At 39.0% G+C, this 16,950-nt stretch overlaps 1 protein-coding gene across 2 annotated transcripts in view; it reads left to right on the top strand.

Annotated features, from left to right (window-relative positions):
* The window catches only part of st6galnac5a (ST6 (alpha-N-acetyl-neuraminyl-2,3-beta-galactosyl-1,3)-N-acetylgalactosaminide alpha-2,6-sialyltransferase 5a), a 46,874-nt gene extending 31,071 nt beyond the window's left edge, over positions 1-15,803 (top strand). For both annotated transcript variants that reach the window (XM_040144128.1, XM_040144127.1), the window contains exons 4-5: positions 8,227-8,334; positions 14,393-15,803. In XM_040144128.1, the coding sequence (XP_040000062.1) occupies positions 8,227-8,334; positions 14,393-14,651 (367 nt within the window). In that variant the 3' untranslated portion in view covers positions 14,652-15,803. The remainder of the gene's footprint in view (positions 1-8,226; positions 8,335-14,392) is intronic.
* The last annotated feature ends 1,147 nt before the right edge of the window (positions 15,804-16,950 follow it).

The following is a 16,950-nucleotide window of genomic DNA, read 5'->3' as shown; positions in this document are numbered from 1 at the left end:
CTGGGGAAAATAGGCACCTGGCCTTGCTCAAACAAGCTGCAAGAGGAGGCAAAAAGTTGGTTTCTCTTGGTAGTAATAGGTTGCTCCTTGGAGTGCAAAAGTCATCCGTCTTAAAGTGGTCTTAACAGAACATTTTTTGATTTTTGGATGACTCAAACACTCTCTCTTCAGTCTCTGTTGTTTAACATGAATGTAGTTACTTTTCCTGGTTCCAAGAAGGAGAAACACACAACATACATCCCTTAATGTCAGAGGGTTGAAATCAGTCGCACATGGTGCCCAGGTAGTCGTCCCCATGTCCTCCCCCTCTCTCTCTCCCCCTGTCTTTCCTGTCACTCTCTACTGTCTCTATCAAATAAAGCAGATATTTTGAAAAAAATTATGACGAATAATGAAAAAGTGGTACAAATAGAAACAGCTCCATTAAGTCATTACGTGACAAAACAGCATCATCTGACTTTAAGGGCATCCAGTCACTCATTTTCTTCAACTTACACACCACAACAGACAGTTGAGTGGTATTTCAGCCGCATTTAGCAAACCACAGTTATTAGTATTTTGTAATATGATCTATTAATTTGTACCCTCAAATTAATCATTTTTATGCATGATTTGTCTCCCAAATGGTGTAGAGTGCTACATGCATGCTACACAATCTGCTGGTTCAGAGAACTTTCGCCTTTCCTCTGTCTGTAACAATAAGACACATATTTTACATAATATATACCACATGCTTTTAGATTGATCTCTCTTCTTCCAGGCAGGTGTTTCTTTTATTAAAATGCCTTATGAAATCACCTTCCAGAAACAAACTCCACCAACTTCAATCTGTAGTTGTGAATGTTTTTTTTTTTTTTGGGTCAAAGGTGATTACACATACAGTTCATACAGTGCTTGTAGGAAGCCCCAAAGATATGAGAGTTGGCTGTCAATCATCATGACTTTGCATTCACAAGCTGCGTTGTTTTTGAAAACCAAGCTGGAAAGACAGCAGCAAGTAAACGTGAGTGTGATGTGAATCTGTTTGTTTCTTGGATAAGGAAGGCTCTCAAGGTCAATGTTTGACGTGAAATAGTAATGTAACAAAACAAAAAGCAAAACTCCCCTTTGCTTGCCTGTGAAGTGAAAATAGCTTAGCAAACATTGCTCTGAGTTTTTGTTTCTGCAACACCTTCTCTCAAGCCGAATCGTGTTAAAGGACTCCAATTTAATGAGTCCAAGCCGAGTTCTTAGTCCTGTGGCCATTAATGCCTAATGAAAACACCGCCATACACACAAACACACACACACACACACACACACACACACACACACACACACACACACACACACACACACTCTGTATCTCCCACTCTATGTCTGAGCCTTTGTCTGTGGTGTCAGTGGAGATTGAATCTGACTGCAGCTTAAGATAGATGTCGGGGGGGGAAATTGCAGAGTAGAGGATTCGGTGAATAGCTCAGACATCCATCGTTCAGAATCTGTGCCTACAGTCATGATAAATGTTTACAGTGAGCAGGCGGCTTCCTGTTCATGTTCGTATTTACTGTTTCTCATCCTTGGTAGCATTAGGCATTAACATCAGTGAGGCTTGTGTGAGGTCATTCCTGTTCTGTGGAGCGTGGGAGGAGAAAGGAACAAAGCCTAAATGTATTAGTTCTGTATCTTTGTAATGTTTGAGCAAAGTTCAAAGGAAGCTATCGGTATGCAAAATGTGCTGTACGTTTATGAAATAACAATATTTTACCTATATGAATCCTACTGTCTTTAAGGACTTTGATCCTGTGAGAGAGCAGCATTAATAGCAGAGTTTCTGGGTAATCAACTGTGCGATCAGCAGCCCTGCAAGCCTGCACTTGTAATTATGGGCTATACCATTTCAGTAAAGGTAATTAAGATGGTGTGGGATGATGCCACATCCACCCATTTTAATCACACTGGCAGAGGAGCAATGAAAAACAGGTGTCCCTCTGCTTCCACTGTGTTAAATTGTCAAGCCGGAATGAGCCTCAACTGGTGATTAAAGGCAAATTAGCTTTTGAAATAACCTTTTTTTTTTTTTCCTGTTCAGTGTTTTATGTTCCCGTAATGCTTTATTTTAATCGCGGCTCCACTATAACAGCTCCACTGTGGTGCACTGTGGTGTAGTTTGCTGGAATAAAATATGGTGGTTGCTGGCTTGGTGGTTAGACTGCATGATGTTGAATAGAATTTAAAAAATGCAATCTCAAGCCTTGGCAGTCCCAGAAAAAAAAAAAAATTCTGTGGTGAATTATCAGAAGAGGTCAAAAAGAAGAAAAGAGAAGCCTCAGCAGGCCAACTGTGCAACAGAGAACAATGCAGCAGATGCAGCAGAAGAACAAGTGGACAAAACAGGAACATCACAGGCTGAAATGGCTCTAGAGAGACTAGAGAGACTATGGATCTAGAACCAGATCTCGTCTTAGAATACTGGAACTAAATGTCTCCAATACCTGGGCCTATAGTAATCAAAGTTACAATAATTCATTGAGGAATACCATAAAGAATCAATACATAAAGTGAAAACAGCTCCTTCACTTTTCACTTACCAAGAAATTCACTCCCTCTTACAACACAGTGTAAAACCCCCGCACTCTTTTTCAGTTATCCCGGCCGATAAGACCTCTGCTCAGGTGCAATTTGCCGCATCCTGTCAGGTGCAACAAAGCCAACGCTAGAGTCAGCGAAATGTCTAACAAACACGAACTGTGTTTCCGTCCATCTGTTAATATGAGCATTTTCTGTTTGGGCATTTAAAAAAAAAGTAAAACTCGAAAAAAAATTTGAAAAAATCATTAACAAAACATTTTTCACACTTGGCTGAGGTGGAAAAGTTGGTGTGTCGATAAAAACAAATGCAGGAGAGTGTAATGGAAACAGACTAAATCACGACGCACACGAAGCATGTGACTCATTTGTCACTTAAGCCTCCACTGAAGGGACGGAAAATGGTGACAGACAAAAACATGAGATCTGTGTGGACCAATGAGGAGACGGTGTTGTTCCTCACATTAACACATGACAAACATAAATGTAATATTTCCATTTCCCACGTTTTCCATTGTGTGAGGTTTGACTGCCGCTTCTTTTAATCAAATCACCTAATTGCGTCTTCTTCCTCAGTGGTTTAATTGTACTGGACTGGAGAAGTGACACCACCAACTGTTTAGCTCGATGAACCAACTTATAATATACACATAGCAGTAGTGGATGGAAATGCACATTAATTCAAATTTTCTTTTGCCAGTTTTCTGGAAATTCAATTCAAATTTGTACTAGATTTGGATAGAAACTTGACTACATCTGTTTATGCCCACGCAGACCTGAAAACAGGTCTAATCAGCCAAATTAAGTGGGAAGATTTGTGTAGGTAGACCATGGAATAGCTAATCAGACACAAGGATTTAATGTATTTCTTATCCACTTTTTATTTCCTCTTAAAAAAAATGTTTTGACCGATAAAATGTAGAGGCAAAGGCCTGTATGTTTTCCTTTTTTAAACTGAGATACCAAATCTCAAATCTAGAGGATCTCCTGTAACAATTAATGGGAAGAAATGAAAAAGTAGCCTACAACCATGTTAAGACAGAGGAAACTTTTTGAAAACTGGACAAACTGGAAACAAAATGAAAACCAGACTCAAGCAGGAGTGAAAGTCTGCTGCTGGTGGAGAGGAAACACCAGAGAAGACATAAAATAAGGGGAATCTAATAGAAAAAATATGCATGGAAAAAGATTGGAAACAAGCGAAAAGGCAGCTTCATTCTTTCCATTTTCACCTTTGAGGAATGAAAAAAAAAGAAAAAAAAAGTGATGCAACAGGAACGGGAGCTGAGATCAGACTGAAAGTGCCCTGGTAGTCAAGCAGATACAGCTGGCCTTGGAAAAAGGCAAGTGCCTTAAATTAGTAATCAAAACCTAATGACCTCTTGTCATTATAGTCCCTCAGGTTAAACATGTCAGGTATAAACCTTCCGCTGTATGAGCCCGCCAGTGTTTCTAGTGCAGGGAGCAAAACACTTCAAATGAAAAAATGATACACAACAAAAAAAAAACAAATATGTTTTCCACACTAATGAGCATCAGCTCCATGTCCTCAACAGAGTACACTGATAATGATGTTCAACAGGTGCTTCAGCTTAACTAATTACACCTAATCACACCTTCATGTGACCTTCACTTCTCAGCAGTTGCATAACAACCATTATAATAAGCTCAATGACAATACACCTGCTCTTTAGAAATGAATAGGGTGCACCAAAAAAAAAAAAAACAGCAGCACAACCCCCCTTTTCTAAACAGCTCATGTTTTTCTAATTAAAGCTATATACTTAAAAAAGAAAAAAAAAGGCCTTGACTAATTTTATCATGTCATGAAGGTGTTAAATTATTTCTCCAAAAGGAAATAGTGCACTCTGCCTTCAGGGGAAAATGCTTTTTTTCAGACCAACTTCTTTGTATCAAGTGCTGCTATCTTGAAGCCAGTCATTGCCTTTATTAAGTACAAGCGCTGTTTGAAAATATTCTCACTTTTTAATAGAAATAAGATTTTAAGACTCAAGGATCACAACACAATTAAACTACTCATTAAATGGGCACTCTACAGAGCCAAACTGTGCAAACATGAGGAACAACACTTTTCCTTCACAGGGATAAATCTTCCTGTCTTCCTACTCACAGTTTGCTTCCAGTCCTTTTACAAGGCAGCCATTGAAGCTAAGAACTTGACATTTCACACCACATTATTCATCAGCATGTTCATAAACAAGGAAATGAGGAAGACTTCTTAAGTTAGATTAACTTCATGCCTCCTGACTAAGACCTCCACGCATCCTCCACAGATTGCTTGATGACAAAACGTTGTGCTTTGAACTTTGAAAGTTTTCCAATTTGCAAAAGGAGTTTGTGGGTTTGTGTTTGAGAGATGGTGCTGCTGTCATATTAAAGCCCACTGGCTGTGTTTGCATATCACATCAAATCAACATGCTCCAGACAACCTGTCTTAATTAAATGAAAATGAGAAGTCTGTGCTTCAACTGCGATAGCATCACTTTGGGTTATCGCTGTTGTTTGTTGCATGAACAGAGTCTGATAAAGATTAAAGTCGCACAAAAGTGCGTTGTCACTATTCATTACACTGTCACTCAACCAGAGTGTAGACTGATTGTTTCGGGAGGTTTGGCAACACAGTAAAACAGCAGGAACCGACCATTTGTAGACACATTTCTTCAGCAAACACAATGTTGTTGCATTAAAGATCGGATTGAGGAGGAATAAAAGAGGGATGGAGGAGGAGAGTTGTTGTTTGCTTAATTGCTTAAAGAGAACAAAATTAAGCCTGTGTCTGAAATCACTCCGTATTTAATATATACAGTATATACTGCACTATATTTAGCATCTGCCATGTTATTGAGTGTCTAAACTCAAGTGTGAAATTTATGCTCTATATAATTCCCTAAAAAATCCCCACAATTGACGGGGAAAAAAAAAAAAATCAATGGCATGCACACTATTTTCACACATTATAACAACCCCACATTTTTGCATTTTACAGATGTAACAATTACAGTTTTGCAATTAAAAGTAACGGAGCAAATTGACAATGAATCAAATGTGAGAAATATCTTACTGCTCATTGTAAAGTAAGCTATTGAGAGTCTATCACAGTATATAAGGGTGACGTGAATAAGTGAAAGAGTGAGTGACTTTAACCACAACGTAAATCTGCAGCCACACCAACAACTTGGTGGTATGCTAGCACTGGCATGGTAGCTAACTGGAGCCATGTTAACGGGCATGTTAACAACAACTATTTTATTTCATAGATAGGCTATTCATGCTTTGGACACATAAAAAACAGAATTTTTATTTATGTGTTAGCCTTTTCGCTATGTGTTCTGTTTTGCTGCATTGCATAAACAAACTTAAGAAAACTTAGTTTTTGATTTAAAAAAAAAACCCAAAAAACAAGTTCTTCTCCTTCCTGCTGAGGTGTTAAACATTTTTTTTCACTGTTTCTGTGTGAATAACTGACATTTATTCTCACGTGCAACAACATGTTAGCTTTATATAATTAGTATGTTACATAGCATGTTATATTGATAATATTAGCATGTTAAAGTGCACAGAGTTAGCATGTTAAGACGTCAATCTTTAGAATGTAACATTTATCATGCTAATGTTAGCATATTAACCCGTAGGTTATGTATATTAACCGGTTATGTGTGCTAATACATTCTAATATTTACCATGTATTGTTAGCATACCGTTTGCCTGGTAACATTAAAGTTACAAATGAGAACAGATAAGGCTAACCAGAATGTAGCCCTAAATTTTTAGTTGAACCTTTCACATAGCCTGATAATGAGACTAAACTGCCAGCAGCTGCCATTTTGTCCCAGCCCATATTCAGCCATGTTCAACGTGACTTCACACAAAAAAAAAGGTAATATGTTTGTCGAATTAACAATAACTTATCTAAATTAATGTAGCAGTGTTTTACTGGTGTTAGAAAACTGCCAGTGCCACTACTACATCTTTAATTATTGAATCAAGAAGTGAATTTAATGTAATTGCTGTGCATTAAGTAGAACTGATTCCTCCTTCACTGTTATTTTTTTTTCCATAAATCTTTCCATGTAGTGAGCAGTTTGTTGTTGGCAAACTGCAACCTTACAATCGTACCTATTAAAATTACCCCGTTAATTCTATTAAAGGTTGCAGGGGTTACCTGTATTCATCTTGTAACTTCACCATCCTATTTAATATTTCCAAAAGGGGCCATCTCAAAATGCACCTGGTAACCGATGCATGAATACATCTACTGGTCACCAGTCACAATCCTAGTCAGGATGAGGTTCAGCTATGCAGCAGAGGGAGCATAACAAGATGTGCCTGATTCAGCTGAACAAGTCACATCTATCCCTGCTGAATTTTGCATTGTAGACCTGTTACATCAGCTGTTATTTGAATATTTTCACACTGTGTGCATGGAAACAAGAACAGTTGCGATGCATTTCTGTCACAGAAACCAATTTATGAATTGATTTGATGAATACTGATTGTCCCAAAAGTGCTTTGGAACACAACAGCTAAACCCCCTGCATGACAATGCTTATAGATGTAGCTACAGCCCAACAACCCAGAGATCAGCATCATGAAGTATTCTGTCACTAGTGGATTGTGAAAACGAGTCTAAGCGTCTACAGCCACACTAGCATCTCTGTGAGGCTGTTAGGCACAGCAGTTCTTTGAGTTTAATGCTAATCCTAAAAACATGTTGGCATAGCAAAAATGTAAGGTAGTTAATTAAAAAAGTCTTCCAAAAGTTACTTCATATACTGCACTCTGAATGGAAGAAGCTGTTCTTATAAATATGTCATGCTATGATGAGAATATTTCACAATGTTCTCATCAGATCATTTTTCAGTTAACTTTCAATAGGACATATTTATTTTGCTGTCAAAAACCTCAGAACCAAAGTTTTAGTTATTTTAGTTTCATTTTAATTAAAGATATTTTCACTTTAAACTGGGGGTTTTCATGGCCCCTTAGAAACTGTGCAAGTTTCATGACTCTGGAGCCCATTAAATCTGTTCAAAACCAACAAGGAATTCATTAAAAATGCATGGTAGTCAGACTGGAGTGTTTTTTCATCTGACAGGAACCCTGTGAGACAGACCACTCTGATGGGCATTTAGATTTAGAGATTTTCTAATGGAATGTAAATACTATTTCATATTTATTCCATTACAGCATATTTTAGAAAACTATGTTTAGTGCCTATTTCTTTGCCAAAAAAAAAAAAACTGCAGTCTGAAAGTGGGCAGAATGTTCTGCAGTTTAAGCTATGTCATTTCAACTATCTTCACTACAAGCAGACCAAGGCTACTTTCTGATTAAGGGTTTGACTATTTGACAGGGTTCATTTATATCAGTCGATGGGTAGGATGGATCTGTATTTTAATGAAGCTGTGAAGGGACTTGAGTGATCTGGCAGTCAGGAAAATCGACTTCTGGATTTAGATAAATCTTTATTCTGCCATAATACACCAACGTGAGATATTCTGATTATCTATCCCAGTTAATCGCATTCAGAAAATCAAATATGGCACAGTTTTCATCCTTGTGGTTTCCCACACATGAAATCCATCTAACTGTCTTTTCTCTCTCATTCTCTGCCCCCTCCCTCCTCTCCCCCTGCAGGAGGATATCAAATTCCTGGCTGAGCACCGGCTGGTTCACCATGACCATCGCCCTGGAGCTGTGTGATAGGATCAATGTCTATGGCATGGTTGCCCCTGACTTCTGCAGGTGAGACAGTGGAGCTGAAAGTAAAACATCATCATCAGCTCATCAACAAACACCATCACCAAGAGTTTTTAAAGCAGAGCTGTTTATGCAGTTACATCAAGTGTATACAAATTCATAGGGGCACGGCACAGCTGCCTGATAAGAAAGATTAAAACTGTAAATATATTCAGGCAGCTGATAAATAAAATGTCAGTGTGGCTGCAGATGTTTTTGGAATGCTTAAATTGCCTTACTATTAGTAAAAAAATAAGTCAGTAAACAGTATACAAGTCAGTTAAATATCTAGATATACGGCAAGTGTTCTAGATGTTGAAATTTCCCACTAATTTTAATTTCGATGTGCATTTGGCATATTCAGTCTGATCTTCTCTATTGGTTATGATTTTAAACCTATTTATTGTCTTAACTTATTTCTGCTTTGTTGGATTCTGTGATGTTGATGCATTGTTGCTTGTTTAACTGTCTCTTGTAAGGTGTCCTTGAGTGCTTTGAAAAGCGCCCATAAATAAAATGCATTGTTATTTATTATTGTTATAATGTGAGGCATGAGAGGGAGAATAAGCAAAGGTCTCACTCTGCTCTTTTTTCTGGCAAAAACAACTTTGTCTATTAGTTGACAGATTTTCCTCCATAGTGTGTTTTTACAAGAGCCAAAGGCTAACCTTGTCTACTTCCCTGATACACTACTTAAGCTAGTGGCATTCAAACTGTCTCCCTTTGTTTCCTCTTGCTTTGTCCACTGTTTCGCTTTGGTTTTGGTTCTTGATTTTACTGCTGTGTAAGCACAGCATTTTTCACTTTCATTCGGTGCACGTGCCACAGATGTGGTATCAATAAAAACACGCCATCAACTGACTGATACACAATGGATTATCTGGAGCTGAGGGCTGCAAAGGGCACACAAGTTGTGTTCCCTGAAATTCAGGCAAAAGAAAGCTACATTTCTTTGCTGCATTTGAAACAAGATGGTCCTTTTTGACCCTCCGTGTCCTTTTGTTATGATATATTCTGGATTATTCAATAAGGAAGTGCAGACTTTGGAGGATCCACTCTATGAACTGGAACACACTTAAATGAGGGATAATGTGTAGCCCAACGGCAGGTCAGTTTTTACTTAAGCGGTTCCTGTTTCAAAATGGTTTCTCAAAATGTTTTTGGTCAGGTTAACATGTCCACTCTGATGCTGATTCGTCTTAGATATTAATAGGCCAACTTTCTCTGACGTCCAGCTGACTCTGTGATTGCTCATTCTTTCAGGTCAGTGCACTGAATACACACAGTATCTTACCCTTTAACAGATTAACACTTATCAAAAAGTGAAAAGATGATGGCTAAATGTACAATTTGGTCATATGACCATGGTGATGCATCATCTTAAATTTCAGTAAAACTCAGCATAATTCACATAAATTGTGGCTATATTTGCCTGCGATTAAAGACATTTTTGCAGAAAATGCCTGCAAAAATTTGGAGTAGCATTAATTATTCAGCATTAGTACATTGTCCTTTGAAAATTCGTGTCAGCAAATGTCAGCTTTCATGAGATAACTGCCTTTTTTTCAAGGTGTATTCCACTGATTTAGTATTTCCCATCTAATTTGTGTAAAATTGGTGGAGTGCCCGATTAAGCTTTGACAATGGAGCTTTTAGTTAATTGAATAGGGTGTATTCGGCTTAGAAGTAAATTTTTTTTCAACCCATGAGGGAGGATTTGATCCTACATTGTAATTTTCAAAAAATTGAATTCCAACGAATTTAGAGAGATACGTAGTTTTCAGTGGGTAGCGACAACCATGATGCTGGTCCAATGTAGCAGAAATGCAGAGAACCATGGGAAACATATGCGGTTCTGCCTCCATCTTGCTCCTAGCAACCAACTCATCCTGCCTCATTAGTAGAGTTTAATGGTTTGAATTACAGCTCACATCTCATCCATCTCAGCCAACATTTTAATTGGGGGATTTTATTAGACAAGGAACACATCTAATTAGATTTCTCATAAAAAGAACAAACTATAAAGTGCTCAGTCGTTGTTTTATCTTCATACCTGGCTCTGATGATTCAAATTTTTTTTTTTTTTTTTTGGGGGTTTCGACACGAATCCATTCTTGATGATTATTAACAAGGGGAATTGCAGTACTTTTCCCTTAGCAATTGTTGGCTTAAGCTTATACTTGGTAATTCTTTTAGTTCTCATAACAGATGAAGTCTGTAGATTTTACTAGATGTGATCGAACTGAGAATTCAAAAGCCCATCTCTCTAATATGTCAAACATGCTCTATTGACAGAAAGGGCTGATATCTCTGAAGCCAAAACATTATTAAATAACCAATAAACATAAATGATGAATGCATGAGTTGTTGTATTAGATATTAGATATCTGGACAAGCTCACAGGGCCTGTGGAGGCTGCAGTTGTAATGAAAATGCTACTTGTTATCTCATTCAGAAATATTCCAGTACTGTGCCTCTCCTACCACTTCAAACCACATTAATTGTGCATTATTGCCACTAGGTTTCGGCCGGTTGTTGCGAGTTTCAGGGCAGTGTGAACGTGCTTCTGGTGCTCACTGGGACTTGGATCAAACCAGAATACACTGCTACCTCAACTGGACTCTCCATTAACCAAACGTTCTCCCGAACCTCTCGTCAGTCCAGGCAAGGAGGTTGGACTGGCCTCCTTAATCTCCAACAATTGGAAATTCACGCAACTGGTGCCTCCAAACAAATAGACCTCTTTGGAGTACTGTGCTGTTATGGTGACTGCTCTGGTAAAAGTCTCTGTGGTTTACCGTTTACTGTCCACCGGGCCAGATGGGTGTCACCCCGCTGCTCACTGACCTCCGCTGGCTACCCATGGCCACCCGAATCAAATGCAAGTCACTAATGTTTGCCTACAGATTGACTACTGGGTCTGCACCCATCTACTTGAACTCAATCATACAGGCTGATTCTCGTAATCTTTCCTCCAAGGAAAGTCATCTGGCATTGCCATCCCTGCACACAAGGCATTCACAGCCCGTACTGTTCTCGTCTGTGGTTCCCTGAGGGTGGAACGAACTACCAAATGTTTTCAGAGCAGGGCCGTCCCTCTCTATCTTCAAGAGTCTCTTGTAGACTCATCTCTTCTGAGAGCACCTCCTCTCCTAACACCCCTAACACCCCGACATGCCTAACTAGCACTTAGTGTGCACTTTCAGTGCATTTCTTTACCAGATCTCCTTGCACTTCGTACTTATTTCAAGGTCTCCTACTGTTCTGTAGCTTTAGTACTGTCCCTCACTTGTAAGTCGCATTGGAGTAAATGTAAATATAATTTTGATGCCCTCCTCCTCGTCATTTCTTTTTCTTTTATCCACTTCCTCTTTTCTCGCTTAGCTGCAGTAGAACTGTTTTCTATGCTGTTAAGCTACTGCTCTATGTTGCTGTTGCTTAAATCCTTTTATTTTGTTTAAAGAAAAGCACACTTGAAAAAGAGACTTGCATTAATGAAACAATTTTCTTAGACTATCAAGTCACTTTTTTTTGTCTGTAATTTTTGTTTAGTGGCCCAGTATCTCAAGCCTCAATTACTGCAGTTTTGAAAATGCTGGGACACACAGTGGCGAGGTGCATATTTTCTCACGCTGAAGCTTATTTTTGTTTCACTGTGACTATGTGCAGAGAGACTCGAGGATTACATGAAACTATCCCTGTCAGATTTTCATGACAATGTGTTCAGTATGAACCTTATACCACTGAACAATTCCACCAACTGAAAGTTTTACCAGAGGTTTAACCAAAATCAGGTTTTTTTTGTGCTTGAGATATGGACAAACAAACAATCAAAAGGAACGTCCTCCCATATGAGCCATTACTGACACTCAGCGTTCCAAAATCTTCAAGAAAATATGATTTGAAATCTCTGGAGAACAGAATAAACAATCGGGACCAGCATCTGTAGTTGAAAGAAAACCATGCATTGAGAGACCGCCACGTGTCCCCTCTTTTCACGCACTCATTTATTCACTTGCTATCGAAGCATTTTGAGAGAAGCGGACATACATTATTATTCTCTTGATAGCTAGATAAATTTGTTTTTGCAACAAGATAATATTGAAAACTTAATGGAGTCTGAAATGCATTCAGTCCAATGGCATGTGGACTGGCCACACTCCCAGAACTAGCTGCAGGATAATTTTAATGGAGATGTATGTGAAAACTTTGTACAGATATGGGAAAGTAAAATATATAACAGTATGGTTATTGATACAGTATATGAAAATGTATATACGATGTATGTGTTGACTGGTGCAGTTGAAAATGCTGAAATGCAGAGAATGAAATGCCTCATTAATATTACAGTGGCATCTGATATCATCTGATATCACTTTTGACAGATAGATCATTTAACAATGTGTCTGCTAGTATGAAAAATCTAGGAGGGAAAATTAACTGCATTAAGATGAACAAAATTCAAGGATCCTAAATTTTTTGAAATACGAAGGTGCAGTTTTATCACCGTACATTTTTTTTTTAGCTGTTAAACCAAGGAGCATCATCATAGGGTTGCCTTTTCCAATTTAAGAAACACATATGGCCAAAAGTATGGGACACCCCTATGGGAAATCTTAATTGCTACAGCATGCAGTGATATTTTTCAGAAAGTAGTGTAATTCCAACTTTGTGGCAACAGTTTTGGTTCCCTTTCATGTTTCAACATGACACTTCAAATGCTCACGAACTTTTGGCCCTGTAGTGTATATTCTTACATATTTGCATCTTTGCTTCGTTTTACTGTTTTATTATCCTGTAAAGGGACTTGAAACACTTCATGAGCAATTTCCTCTTCTGCTAATAGTTTAAATGTCAGCCAGGACACTCGTCAACGCTTTAACCATTTATTGAAACAATATACATTGTACTTTGGCAGTGTGTCTCTGCTCATTGTGATGCTCTGGAACAAATATGATATGCTTGACACAGTGACTATCCCTGAGCTCATACTAATACCCAGCAGAGACAAAATTCAAAGATATGGCACATTTGGATCTAAATCCTTTCAATGTGTGGGGGTTAAAATCTACAAAACAGCTTACCAGATGATATGGGTGTTAAATACAGGTGTAAAAATTTTGCTTAATCTAACGGAAAGAGGAGAGACGGGTGAATGTATTTAGTATTTTAGTAAGATTTGTATAACACCTATTACTGTATCTGCTATAATAGTATATGCACGTCACAACTTTGAGCCAGTGTTGTGGCAGAGGCACAGCAGTCTTTATCATGATTTTGAACAGCCAGGACAACTATGGAAATGAGTTATTTTAACTTCTAGCTTTTCGTCCTGTGTCATGCTTCAATTTTACACATAACACTTTGTTTATACACTCTTTATAGTTTATAGTATTTAGTTTTATTTGGGTTGTTTTGTGTTTCTGCATTTCTGTCTGTTATGTAGTTGAATCTGTGTGCTTTGTGTGGTTAGCTTGATTTCCTTGTTATTTTTTGTTTGTTTTTAATATATGGAAAACTTATGTGGAGGATGTTTTATGACAGAATAAAGCCGCACATAAAAAATTAACAAGGATTAGATGTTAATACAGGAGGAGGATAGGGAAGTGGAGGGAGTTAAACTTCTTAAGGGAGGCAGCAGCGTAACAGAGAGGATGCAGAGCTCAGCGTTGTTTTATGCAGACTAAATGACCGTCCAGTGTTTGTATCGACTGCCTATTGTAAGAGAGATTGTTGTGGATATGACTGAAGGGTGTGCTGTGTGGGACATGTGACTATAAAATGGCTTCCCTGCCTACTACCCCAAAGGTCCATTGTTAGAATTTTCATCACTTTTGACTTTATTTATTTGGCTTTTTTTCATTCAGTGATAAGCTGTGGGTAGCACGTAACAGTTATTAAAACTAGCTAACTTAGACTGCATACACCCTGCAAAGAAACAAATTAATTCAGATCACCCCCCCCACCACAAAATGAAAACACTCTGTGGTGTCACATGAAACTCAAGTGACGCATAGCATTTTTAAATGTCAACTGTCTCTTATCTCCCTCTCCACCGCTGCAGGGAGCCTCAGCACAACTCCGTCCCCTACCACTACTACGAGCCTCGTGGTCCGGATGAGTGCGCCATGTATATTTCCCACGAGCGTGGGCGGCGGGGCAGCCACCACCGCTTCATCACAGAGAAGCGGGTCTTCGCCAACTGGGCACGGACTTTTGACATCCACTTCTACCAGCCGGACTGGAGCCCCCCGCCTCTCCCAGCCAACCGGACGCTGGAGGGAACGGTCACAGTAGCACACCTGGTGCCCCACAAGACGTGACCGGTGTTGGGGTGAAGAAAAGGCATTAGAGATTCATGTCAGAATGACTGAGGATGGGGTACTGGACCCTTAATAATACATGAAATAGGCAAGAAAAATAGTTACCACAGATGAACATTTGTCCTGTTGGACATGTGTTATGAACATTTCTCCAGCTCCACCACTGAAACTCCAGCAGTGTGTTTTGTTTACTGAGGTGAACCAGTTCAAAGTTTTACGTCCCTTTTTGAAATACATGAGGGCAACATCCTCACAAACTTCACTCTCAACGCATGCAGTGTCTTACTGTGGATCCTCCTGGTCTTTGTGTGTGTCCTGTGTGTGTTGTGTGCGTGTGTGTGTGTGTGCGCATATGCATATGCTTACCAGAGGGCTCACAGAAGATACGAGCTGAGTTGGGCTCTCCACATAGCCTCTGTTGGATGAAGGCTCTATGCAGGATTCACTGCTTACAGCTCATTGAAGGAAAGATACCATTACAATACTCATAAGCTAACAATGTAGTGCTGGAGAATGTGTGTTGAATAGTAATATTAGTGTAGCCTGGTTTACATTTGGCTATTTGAAAGTATGAATTATCACTCTTCAGATGTTATATTCCTCTGCGGTTTTCAAAGATTCAAGAGGTCAAGTAGATGAGATTCTTTAGACTCCTGTGTCATGCAACAAGGCTCACACTCCTTCAAAGGAGGCATATAAATCACTTCCCTGACTTTCATTTACACTGCCTCTCAGATGTGTGCATTGTAGGCTCACTAAAGTGTCACCCAAGTCAAACTTTGCACTGCAGCATTTCCTGGCTGAAAGACAAGTGTGCAACATACACTGAGGTTTTATCTTGTGCGTGTGCACCTCATCTGGCCCCATACGTGTGTGTCATAACGCTTTGTCAGCTCCTGTCACCAGTTAATAGTGCGATTTATATAGCTACAAGCTGGATTTCCATGTAAATGCACAGCCATGTCACACAAGACAAGTGGGAGATTAAGATCAAGAGTAGGGATGTCGCATCAGCATCCATCCTACTATATTCATCTGCTGCCGCTTCTGTGAGCCTGGATCGCCTCGCAGGAGAATTACACCGTTTGGAAGAATACTGGGTTTTCTTTTTTTGTTAAACTAATGAGTATGTGATCTGTCACACTCTCCTCTCTCGCTCGCGATTGTGTTTTATGTGCACTCTCATCTCATTTGATGGAGTATATGCTACATGTAGACTACCCCTCCCTCCCTCTCACCCCCTCTTCCCCTCCCCCGACCCCCCCTGTCTCTCTCTCTCTCTCTCTGAGATCCTTGATTTTCCTCCTTCTCCATGAATAAGAATCAGGTGTCAGTCAAAGTGATGAGACGTGTGGTTGTGATACATCCTGGTTTTAAGTCCCTATTGATTTGTCCCTCATCTCTGTAAAGTGAGTAATGAGAGGACAGATGCTGTGGGTCAGATACATAGGTGCTCTGACCATTAAAACGTGTCTCAATTCATGTTTTATATCATGGAGCTGAGGACACGATTGCTTTTCATACATCGACATCTGCAGGAGTGGTGGTACTGTATGTCGCCGGGCTCTGAGTGTTGCTGACTTTGTACCGTCGCACAGACCAAAATACATTGTGTTTGTTTTCCAGAGATGTTGAATCATCTGTGAATGACTGTGCAACTATGTATGTATTAGCAAGGTTATACGCAAAGTTTCTGCCTAATTAACTCCATACTAAATGAAAGTATGTTATTTAGGGCTCCATTTGCTTATTGTTTTCATTGTCATTTATTAGTTTGGTCTATAAAATGTCAGAAAATTGTGAAAAAAATGCCTATCACAAGTTCGCAGAGCCCAAGGTGACATTTTCAAATTACTTGTTTTGTGAAAACAGCCCAGAACCCAAAACTATTCAATTTACAGTGATACAAAAACAGAGAAAATCAACAAATCATAACGTTTCACAAGATGAAACCAGAAAAATATTTGGTATGTTTGCTTGATAAATAACTTAAAGGAATTGCTGGACATTTTGGGAAATACAGTCTTTCATGTCTGTACAATAAATATGTAGATGGAGCTAGTTAGCTTAGCTTCGTATAAAGCAAAAACCAAATCGTAAAAATGACAGTTGTTGTTTTCCTGGACATAAACCCCCGTAGAACGGCAAATTGTTGTTTTTTTACACCTCGGTTTCTGTACAGATGAAACAAACCAGATATAACATGTTAATTAGTGAGATTATAAAGGTGCTGGTAGATGGATTTAGCTGCCCTCCGACAGAGTGGCACTAGCGGTTTTTCCCTGTTTCCAGTCTTTAT

This window comes from Xiphias gladius, chromosome 14 (genome assembly GCF_016859285.1).
Source record: "Xiphias gladius isolate SHS-SW01 ecotype Sanya breed wild chromosome 14, ASM1685928v1, whole genome shotgun sequence".
Classification (NCBI taxonomy): Eukaryota; Metazoa; Chordata; class Actinopteri; order Istiophoriformes; family Xiphiidae; genus Xiphias; species Xiphias gladius.
The sequence above is the reverse complement of the archived record's forward strand: the minus strand, read 5'-3'. Positions and strand labels throughout refer to the sequence as shown.